The sequence below is a fragment of the Falco cherrug genome, chromosome 9, assembly GCF_023634085.1.
Source record: "Falco cherrug isolate bFalChe1 chromosome 9, bFalChe1.pri, whole genome shotgun sequence".
Classification (NCBI taxonomy): Eukaryota; Metazoa; Chordata; class Aves; order Falconiformes; family Falconidae; genus Falco; species Falco cherrug.
The window spans coordinates 32,474,021-32,485,522 of NC_073705.1; the positions used below are offsets into that span (position 1 = coordinate 32,474,021).

Here is an 11,502-nt window from a genome sequence, read left to right on the forward strand (position 1 = left end):
TGTACTGTTGCCCAACTTTAGGAATGCTCCAAATGTAATCTTTTAGGATGAAGAGGAGGAAGTGTCCAGCTTCTCTCAACATACTCTCAAGAGCACTGTCTCTGCTATTGCTCTTCATTTGGTTTATGTTAACTTTAACTCTACAGACTGTCCTAACTCTGTTTTTCAGTGAGCAGCATGAAACCCATCTTACTCTAGATTAGTTGCTCAGAGTTGATATGGCTTCTCTAGGGACTCTGGTGCTAAAGAAGGCTTGAGCACATCATATCATCTTTCTCCCAGTGAGGGAAAAAACAAGGGTTCTTGCTTCTCCCAAGCCATTTTCATCGTCTCTGAAAACATGGTATCTTTGGAGATCTTTGCCTAACTGCTGCATTAGTTGTAGTCAGCCTGAGGGCTCAGTCCTCACTGAAATTGGCTTGATGACCATGGGCAGAAGGACATGTTCTGTGTCTTTAGGCAGCTGGGCTACAAACAAAGTAGAATCCTCCTACGTGAGGACAAGCCTTTTCAGCCAATTAACTCACAAGTGTCTTCAGAAGAACTTGTGTTTCATCATGGACTGATGAGCATTTAGAAGAACATCAGATGAAAGGAATGTTTTCTTGGGAACACCGTTTCAAATAATATGATGCCTTTGGGTAGTGGGGGAAGGAAAGGAATGAAACAAGAACAGGATGTCAGTGAAGCTACAGTAACAGTTCTGCTTTACATACAAAGTAGAGAACATCATTCGGGATGATGGAAAGGGTAATTTGTTAATTTGTCAGTGAAAAACATGATAAACAGCTGCTCTGATGTCTCTAATCATATTTTTCATCAAGTCATAAATGAATCACTCAGAAGTGCTTCTGCAATACTATGTCTAGTCCCTCTCCATGTCCCAAGGTGGGATCAGCAGTCCCCATGATGTTTCCATTGCTGCTTGCCCAACCCTTTTTTACTGGTTTTCCAGAAAATTCAATACTTACCTCCCCTATGGTCTCCCAGGTTGCAAGGTAGCTGCACAGCTGCAATCCTTTCCTAGGTGAATTTAGGGGGTACTCTGGCTTCTTTCAGATATATTACTATTACATTTCCCCTTGCAAGTGTTAAAAATTCATAATGTAGGTGTCAAGTCCTCCTGCGTTTCCCCTACAAACAGTGAGTTAGTTGAAGGGCTGACTTTCTGGAGGGTATTTGTCCCCAGGAACTTGTATCGGGTGTAAAGAATGTCCTTGTCTAGAGGGAAGCCGTTTTGTTTGGATCAAGCTCTACTTACAGTCATGGAGCACAAGGGAAGAGGACTGGCTTCAGCTGTGGGCCAGGAGATGAAACAGGCCTGTTGTTTGCCTTGGAAGGGAAAGGGACAGAAGTGGCACCAGCCATGGTTAATTTGTTCAGCTAATGAACCATTTTGCAAAGTGAGACACTGACCCTTTGCTCATATAGTGTCACCAGTGAACTGTCTTAGTGTAACAGCTGCACCTGCCCTGGATAGCATTCCAGACTTGACCCACGTTGACGTTTGCTTCAAATGGAGAAGGGTATCATGCTGAAAGGAAACCCCTAAATGCACTGTGTTTCTTTTCATGGTGAAGCTAACGGCATGTCATTGTGGAGGGATGGTGAACTGTGATGCTGTAACCTAGCAAGGATGGAGGCTACCCTTCAAGTGAGTGTCTATGTGCAATAGCTGCCCATTTGAAACAAGATTGGTAGAGCCAGAGTTCCCTCAGGAAATAAATCGGATAACAGTTTCTTCAGTACTGTTTTCAAAGGAGCCCTTCCCACTGATGGGCAAAGTCCTCTAAATGGCCATGGGGAGGAGAACATGGATTCTTTCTAGTGATGTTTGGGTACTTTTTATTTTAGTATTTAAACCCCAAAGAGGCTTTCCAGAGCCATGATGAAGGTTTAGAACAGCTCAGCTCTGTGGTAGCCAGCATCTTCCATGTGAAATAGCAGATGTGAGGTTCTTGCCACATTCTTTGAGTGTAACTTTGAACCAAAATGTCCCATTGAAGTGCTGTCATCGCCAAGATGAAATCAGCTCCTTTCTCCCACCCTGGAGAGTTCATGTACACAGATTCCAAAAGTGTTGTCAGCAGGGATTGGATGTGCCAAGATTTCTCTATCTCGGGGTGGGGGGCCCTGAACCCAAGCTTCCCATCATGCAGGTGTGTGCTTGAACCATGACACTGGCTACTGTTTTCTGCTGGGCCTACCCTCCCTGTGTCCCTTGTATGAAAAAAGTAAGCAGCCCTGTTTCAAATGAAGACAAACCATCTTTTTTTCAGGAGTGATTTTTTTGTGCGAACTCAGTTTTTACTTTCTGGTCGTTGTCTCATCTAATAATAAAATTAATCAATACCATAACTGTTAGAATTAGTCTTGGCTTACACTATGCCTTTCATTAACTGCCAACCCAATAAACTGAGAAATTATATGAAGAATGGAAAATGTCTTGAGATTACTGACTGTATCCAGAACAAGTCAGAGCTTTCATTACTGTTAGGATCTAAAGAAGAGAGCAGAAAACCCTGTCTTCTGTTAGTGTAGTATTGTTATTGCAAAATCTAAGCTGTATCAAATAGAAAGTGATTACTGACCCACCAGGTTACCAGAAAATATGAAGTGCACTACCAAGATGCAAAAAGCATTGCATTGACATATGGTGTGAAAATAGTGCCAGGAGGAACCCTTTATCTGATTCCAGCAGAAACCAGCCGATGCAGAAGGTTTTGTTCATACCGAGTGAAAGCAAGTATCACTGAATGAGTCAGGTATGGCTACTGGTTGTGGGTTAAGGATGCTTCTGCATCAGATCAATAATTTCACTGTACACGCGCAAAGGTGCATCCAATCCCCAGAGGAAATCCAGATGTGCCCATTCAGGAATCCTCTTGTGATAGATGAGCCTTTTGATTTGAGACAGTAAAATGGCTGCATCCTTGGCATCTGCAAGCCAGTCTTGACCCCCAGTCCATACTGCAGTTGGTACAGTCATCTCTTCTACGTTGTAGGGAGGAGGAGTAGCCTGAAAAACATCAAGCAGTATGGGAATGAATGTCCAGGAAAGCACAGCAAACTTTAAACATGCATTTGGGGCTTTCTTCTGGCACTGTTCAAAGTGGAGGTGCCTAAACCAAACAGGAAGGAAGTGCCCTCGCTTGGCTTTTCTGCCTGTGCTCGTAGGGATGACCCAGCTGATAGCACAGCCAAAGGAAAAATGCCAGCTGAGTTGACAAAGAGTTACAGTTGGGCCTTTGCCCTCTCAGCTAGGAATCCATAGGGCAGGAACCTGGAACAAGACAGAAGATGTCAGGATGCCTCTGGATAAACCTCCATCTTGGTCCTTTTGAAGTACTGGTCAGCCCCAGAAGACATACACAGTCTAGTTAGAAAACGCAATGTGTGACAAGGATGAAAAGGAGCATGGCGTCACTTCTGTAGGAGGAGAGAGGAAGTAGCTCAGGACTCCTGAGTTTGGAAAATAGAGGCCGGAGCAGGGACAGGAAACAGGTTTATGCGGTCACAATGGTGTGAATAAGAGCACAGGAAGTCATTATCCCATTGCTTCTCATAACTCGAAACCTAGAAGGCATCCAGTGACTTTCCAGGGTCAAGCAAATTCAAAACTAACCAAAGGAAGTTGCGTTTCATGGAAGGCCTCATTAAAACATGTAATTCATAATGATGGGCTGTTATGGAGACCTAAAGGGTAGGAAGGTCAAGGATGGGACTAGAGTCTTAAACGGAGAAGGGGTTCCTCAGGGACTGCTTGAGGACAAAGCCCTTTTGTCTCTGGGTGCCAGAATCTAGGGGTAGCTATTAGCCTTCCAGTTGCCCTCTTCATACTATTGTTTCCCTGGGCTCTCATGCTTTTGTAACTGTTTCAATCATGTGAGCAGGCAAGATGCCTGTTTGCTCTTATCCATTAGATGTTCTCTTCTTTTTCAAAATTAATTTTTGATGTTTCCTACCCTTACTTCACTTTATTCCTATTTATAATTAAATTGAAAAGTTTTGGTCCCCACCCTCCACTTTGCTTGCATGCTTTCTATGTTGACTTCCAAACTGGAAAGTAGTAATTCTTTCATCTACTTGTATTCTGAAAATGTGTCTGCTGCTACATCCTTGCTTTCTTCCTGTGTGTTTCTGTGTTGTCCAAGGGTGGTAACGTTGTTTCACCAAAATATACCTGTTGGTATTTTTCCATGTTCTTCTTTGAACTGCCCCAGTCATAAGCTTGGAACTGCCCCGAGTGGGCCTCCTAAAAGGATGAACAAGAGAAGGGGAGTTACAAAGCTAGCATTCAGGAAGTTTGTGCATTCTTTCCCTGCTAAGCCTCTGACTCCAATCTAAAGCCTGAACAAAAGTTCTTCTAAGAGATATGAAAGAGCCAGCAGTAAATTAATTACAAGTCTCAATCAGTGAAAAGGAGTCAATATTTTTTGTCAGAACCAAAAAAACCCATGGCTCCTGCAGAAACACCCTGGGATGCTCTCATAGGCAGTTTGTTCTACTTTGTAAAATTGCTGTTAACAACCTCCAGCAAGTTCCTCTCACTGCTGCTTCTGACAGTCATGTTGCTGTCACTCGGCTCCGTGAGTGGCTCTTCATGTTTGCTTTTCCCTCCCTGGTTTGAATACAGAACTGGAACCATTTCTAGTTTTCCCCCTGCATTCCTTGGCTTTGCCTACAGCATGGGTTGTTACTGCTAGGAGAGACACCATCAGTGGGATCTTAATATTGGAGGGGAAGTGTCTATTAACTCCTTTAACAGTAATAAAAGTAATGACAATGAAGGCTTAGGAGTATTACCCCTGCATGTTTGTACTTGCCAGTCTGTGGCTGGATGCTGAATTAAACCTGAGTCAATTTGCAGAGCTCCCCCCACTGTGCCTTTGTAACCCTTTTTCTTTACAGGTCCAGGCCTTGGTTACAAAAACAGCTTAATCAAATCTAGTATTTTATGTAAATTCACAGCCAAAAGTATTGTTTGATTTTGAGCAAATGCCTGTGCAGGTGTCACTCGAACTCATCTATGTGTTTGCAGTGTTGAAAAATGCATTAACACTCTTGCAAGCTCACTGTGCTTGCAGCTGCTTTCTGCTCTGCTCCAGAGCCTCCAGAGCTGCCGGGGAACCTGCCTTGCATGCAGCAGCTTCTGTGACTGAGCCCAGACTTCACGAATCCTCAAAGTGTGAGCCCCAAGACAGAAAGGCAGATTTCATCAGCACTGCTGATGAGGATGCACTGTGACAGTACCTTGTAAGTAAGGGATATAACAAGTCTAATAAATAGTTTACTATTTATAGTTCTATTGCTGTCCAGAAACTGATAGCTTTGAAAGCAATAAGTTAAAATACTAGTAAAATTTGATACTTTACAAAGCAGCCAATGTGTTGCTCATTTCTTACCTGCACATTGGAAACAAAACTGATTTCTTAAGGTAAGCTCTGTACAGAGCAGTGGGCATAATTTATAAAAGCTACTGGATACACAATAAGAAAAGTGATACATACACCCACATACTCAGCTTCCAGCACACATATTTTTACACAAATACAGCATTTCATTGTTGGCTTCAAATGTACCTGTATCACACAGGGTATTTCTATCCTGCTGGAAAAACAAGGTTCAATGAAAAGTAGTGCTTTGAACTGAGATTTCAATTGTAAACCACAAGTTGCATGTGTTTCCAAGAAGTTAGCAATGGCTTCTCCACAGGAGATCAGCTATACCCCCTCTGTAACGTTCAGCCAGAAGTGAATACCTATTTTGTCTTCCACGAGTTTGCTAGTACCTGACTCCAGTGGAGTATGTTCTGCACGGAAGTTCCAGAGGTGGTTTGGGCAATATACACGTTGATTCGGTTCTGAAAGAAAATATTTAGTGAGTGTTGTCTTCCTCCCTTCTGTTCAGATGTACATCAAGATGCCTGCCACAGCTGTGTCATGTATCAGTAAAACCAACGTAAATTGAGTGGCATGAGCTGTGTGTAGCATGAGGTGCCTAAGCATGTCTTAGCCCCCTGTGTCTGCCAACTCTCTCTCAGGTATTCCTGAGGTATCCTGTGCCTCTGAGCACATCCCTGATCGTCCAAGGCATGGAGGAGGAAGGCAAGGGGAATACATGTGTTCCTTTCTCCATTGCAAAGAGGTCCTGGAAACATGAAACAGATAGAGGTTTTATTTCTCCTTCTGTGGTGTGCCAGCATACTGAAGATGTGAAGTAGTCACAGTATGAACCAGGGGACGGTGCCCTAGGTGGGGTTTGGCAGAAGGCAGACCGCAGAGTTTTGGGGGCTTTGAGCAGCTGTTGATTTTAGGGATGGTGCCAAGTGCCCTTCTGAGGATTGAGGCAGTGGTCCCCTGCCCAGTGATAGGGCAACCAGCAGATATTGCTGTCCAGCAGTGGGGACTGTTCCCTGCAATATGATGTTGACTAATAGAAATTCAGAATTCATGCCACAGGATAGAAGGTAAGTTTTGGGAACAGAAGCTTAAACTCTTAGTAAAGCTGCTAAGAGTCATACATACCATGTCAATGTTTTTCAGGTTACAGCCACCCAGACTGAAGAAGACACTTCTACAAAGCTGGGCAAAAGCTCGGTGGCTGCAGACGGGAGCTATTAGCCTTCTTAGACATTCAGTCTGGGGAAGAAATTCTCTTTTGCCTAGCAAACCCTGTGAAATACAAAGGTAATATTCATTTAAGAATGTATAGTTGTACATTGTGCTGTTGTGTTACAAAAGGTGCTTGTGTCCTGTTCCTCTTCTCCAGTAATTTCAGTGGTTCTCACTTGCTTTTTCTTAATTTGCCAGATGATGTTCCCACAAACAACAGAGAAATTAGGTGTTTTTGCATTGCATCAGCCTGCTCAGGCATTACTCAATTTGTGTTACATCACTTTTAATAAAGAGATATGTTAAATGTTAACTCCAATTCATAGTTTAGCTCTAAGCTTGCACATCAGTTGTGGTTTTGTCTACAGGAATCTTGGAAACCTTTGAGGATCAGCATCTCTGTACCTCTCTGGGTGACCTGCCCCAGTGCTGCACTGTTGCCAGAGATAAAATGTTTTTCTTAATGTCCAGTCTGAACTTCCAAAGGCTTCAGTCATAAGGTAAATCTACCCACATGCAAATGAGTAGACTTCATAAAACCCTATACTTTCTGTTTATCCATTTTAAGAGCTGAACAAACAAGTATATGGTTAAACAACTGAAACCAAGATATCACATACCCTGAGCAATTTTTCAGGAAGGTAGAGGAGTTTTGTTGCTGGGCTTCTAGCATATTTAATAGTAGTGACAGGTGCCAACGCAAAATAGAGTTTGATTTTTTGAGCCAGCTCTGGCATTGTTGAAAATGCAATGAAAGCTGAGGAAACAAAATAGAGGAATTCAGAAAATTATTATTCATATGTTAGACTATTTTCAGTATTTATAAATTCTATTCTGCAATTTTAAACCTACAAGCAACTTTTTTTGGTGTTTAGAGACTATGGTTCAGCCTAGATTTTTGTGAAAACCCTCTTCTCCATATGTTACCAGCTTGTAGTTTTATTTCCCTCTTCAGACAGAGATTTTTTTCTATATTTTGCCTCTGCAGCTTTATTCCAAACCAATTTAAACAAAAATGCACACTTCTGATGTACATTCATGCATTTCATATAGTATAGGGAGGAGCAGATGTTTTTCTTTTGGTTGATCCAATTTCTTCTTTTCTTTTTGTGTGTGTCCTGCCCAAACTGACCAACTTCTCTTTCTGTACTCTCATCTTCCTATTTTGTTTATTTTGGTCAATTGACCAGCTGCTGTTGGACATGCCCTTGCATCTTGGAAAGAAACAATTTGCATGGCCCACAATAATTTCCAGTATAATTCTAAGCTGACAGACTTACAGAAACAGTGCATTTGGCCCATTATGTTTTATGCTCTTTATATTAAATTAAAAATGCCTACATGCTGAAAACAGCTTATCCTGTGTTTTTCACACCTGCAAAGAATTAATGAAAACCCCAGGTACATTCAGTATCTCAGTACCTCAAATCACATTTTATTCTTGTTTTCCTAAAACATTGGTCTGTTGTGTATAACTTACCAATAGTAGCACCTTGTGAATAGCCAATATAGTACAACTTTTCCTGTCTGGTTTTCTCCACAATGAAATTTATTGCTGCTGGAAGATCAAACTTTGCCATCTCATCAAAACTGCAGGCAGGAGATTGAAGGAGAGGCATGCATAAATTAAAAATCAGACTTTGAATTGAATTAATATTTTTATTAGTCTTGTCAGCAAAGAAACATCATGAACCATTTAGTGAATCATTCAGCTATTTTAGGTTCTGTGTTTTTCTGGAACTGAATAGGGAAGACACTACTCAAGATTTTCTGAGGTATTTTCCCTCTTGACATCAACAGAAGGACTATAACTTGAAGAAGTGTCAGGTTGAATTGTAACTGTCTACACAGAAGGAACAAGTGGTGATATAGTAAGAGAGCTCCTTCCATGGAATCATACATTTTATGCAATTTGTCATTAAAGAAAAGGTCTATTTTAAAAGGTTCATTAAAATAAGTGCAAAAATTATTCATATTTTCTCTTTCTGTGATTTTCATGTTATTGTAATACACAGATGAGTGTTTCTAAATGGCTTCCAAAACTGCCTCCAGAACTGAGGATTGGCTTGGAGATGACCTGTGTGGGTTCCTCTGAACTGCTCTGTTGCTACGCCTCTAGTTTGAAGAACCCCTGCTAACAGTAATGGAAGTAGTCTCCATCGCTATTAAAGTTCACGTGTGTATAGGAGCACCTCAGCAAAAGTGAATGTAAAGAATGCTTTTTAAAAGGCCAGCATATGTAAATCCCTGGGTTAGCCAGCTTAGTTAAATATGTAATGGTGGGCAGTAAAGATGACCTTCAATGGTTCTGACTACCTGAAAGCCCAGAATTCCTCTTGATCAATGGAATAATTTTGATGTTTTCTGGACCAGCGATTCCCTCTGCTATTTCCCATCCAAACATCAAAACCAGCATCGGCTAGCATGAAGCCCAAGCTGTTGTTGGGCAGGTTTGTGACCCAGTTACTAGCGTCTCCCAATAATCCGTGTTGGAGAAACACAGCAGGTTTCAAAGCTGAAAAGCAAATCAGAAACAAACAACAGTTCATGATTTTTTTTTTCATTTTTCTGGTAGTTCAGGGACATTACTGTCTGACATTCAATATTGGGATTTGTTCCTATGCCAACTTCAAGGGATACAACGAATCATAATAACTAAGTATCCCTTTCTGTAAAGAGAGAACTTCTAAGGTTTTGTAAGGATTTCTGGAAAGATCTGCCTGACACAGTGAAAACTAGCCTGGCACATACTGGTCATTGTTTGTACAGCTCAACTCCCTAAGCTTGAGATTCTCAACACTGATATAAAGAATGAAGGTGTGGGATTGTTTGCAGAGGTTTCCTTTACCCAAAATATGAATCAGTCACTGATATTAACCAGGTGTAAGCAAAACCAAAGCAAAATTAGAGGCTGGAGCAGCTTTCTCTAAACAGGCTGATAGGACAGATTACAGCCTTTGCCTTTTTTTTTTTTACTTTTACTCACCAACTCTTATTATGAGGGTATATGCTTTGTATTATAGTGGATTTTCATTAGAAATAGGGATGCTTGACACCAGACCAGTTGATCTTGCAAACTGTTCAGAGCAGCCAGAATTCTCTGCTAGAAATTCTTCTACTTACACAAGCTTTGGTGGATGTTTTACAAATATAAGGTATCTCTTTCAAGAATGTGTCCTATCTTAGCTGGTTTTATCTCATATTAAAGAACTGTACCTGGATTTCCCTGGTTCTGTGTACCATAAGGAATTCTGTTAATGGTAATAATATAACCATCTTCTGTCGTCACTTCATACTCCTCACTGGGGTATCCTTTGTAAGCAATGAGCTCATTCTAGAAGAGAAAGTACAAGTGCATTTGCCTGCAGAAGTCCATTTCATAAAATATATGAATAAGATATTCACAATGAGGGAATGGTAAAGAGCAGATACAACTGGGGATTTAGTCTACATATATTAAGCATCAAAATAAAGCAATATCACATTGGATATTGTAACCTTAAAACCACAGTAAATTTGCTTCATTCTTTGTGTTATATCCATGATTTGACTATTCAGTTAAAATCTGTTATAAAACCCCTGTATTGTACTACTGCCATACAATCATGACAAGCCCTTGCATTCTGCTGATACAAGAATCACTACAAGCTCATAGCAGGAGCTTATGATTCCTATAGCTGTGATGAGGAGCTGTGTGGGTCCTGATCTGCTGTAATGCAAAATGAAACCATTTTATTTAAGCTACCTTCAGAGAAATCCAGAGAGGTTCACAACTGCCCTTTTGTGAATGGCACATATGCGATGAGTACCACTGAAAAACTGACTACATTATGGAAAAAAACTGGATCAGCCACTTGCATAGTCAAAGGAAAATCACTAGCTTAGTCAATCTTAAGCTCTGAAATAAGTATTACTTTCGATATGTAATATTCCACTTCTTTTGTTACAAGAGAGGATTGTTTTTTATAACCTGTTCTCAGAGAATTACTCAATGTAATTTGTCATGCAGGACAGAAAACCCAAGATTTTAATGAGTGACTAAAGATCTAAACAAGCTTGCTTGGCAAGAGGTGCTCTTCTGAAAAGCTTGCCATTTATGATCTATGCCATGTCATTCAAAAAAAGGAGAAAACATAAACCACTAATTATTTAGAGTTGTCTTTGCTGATAAAATGCTGACATTCTAAGTGGTCATTCTTTCACACAGGAGATTAGTGCCAACAATAGCAAAGTGGTAACTGATACTTCAAAGGAAATTTAAAAACTCTGGAGATTTACTAAGGAAAGGTGTTTGCCTTAATTTCTATGAAACATAAGACGTGCTGCTACAGATGCAGACAGAAGAGAATAGAAGAGAAAGCTGTAGTACATAGAGCGATTAGAGGGGATGGGTTAAATAAAGGCAGTTTATCTAACACCTAGAAACCTCTCTGCTGTGAGACATGCATTCCTTCCATCCCCAGGTCACTCTACTGAGCAACTTACAATATTCATAAATGCTTCAGGATCCACAGTTCTCTTCATTCTTCTGAGTTCTTCTGAATAAGCAATCCCCTGAAACAAATACGTCACGGCAACACACAGCCATATCTTCTCTCTGGATAGAACAGCATATTCATCTGTCAGTAGTCCTGCTCTGCACTTGTAATCCAGACAGGTTCTGTACTTTTCTGATGAGGGAAGTGCTGCCTGATACCAAATGGAGCTAGACTGGTACTCCCTACTTGTTAATTAAACGGAACAAAGCTGACTTTAAACACCTCTTTGCCAGAGTTTGGCAGCAATCTGGATTCTCTGCTAAGCTTTGGACCAGGATACTGCTCTCAATCAGGACAAAAGTGTCAGTGAATCCAAAGAAAGGAGCAAAGTTGTTGGAGAAATGGATTTC

The 11,502-nt window shown here is 40.9% G+C and overlaps 1 protein-coding gene across 1 annotated transcript; it reads right to left on the bottom strand.

Moving 5' to 3' along the window:
* Positions 1-2,138: 2,138 nt before the first annotated feature.
* On the bottom strand, positions 2,139-11,211 carry LOC102046462 (lipase member M). The gene is made up of 9 exons (XM_027797523.2): positions 11,100-11,211; positions 9,831-9,948; positions 8,931-9,129; positions 8,095-8,204; positions 7,235-7,371; positions 6,528-6,674; positions 5,792-5,863; positions 4,184-4,255; positions 2,139-3,019 (listed from the first exon to the last, which is right to left on the bottom strand). The coding sequence occupies exons 1-9, from the start codon at positions 11,136-11,138 to the stop codon at positions 2,786-2,788; spliced, it is 1,128 nt and encodes a 375-aa protein (XP_027653324.1). The 5' UTR covers positions 11,139-11,211; the 3' UTR covers positions 2,139-2,785.
* Positions 11,212-11,502: the final 291 nt, after the last annotated feature.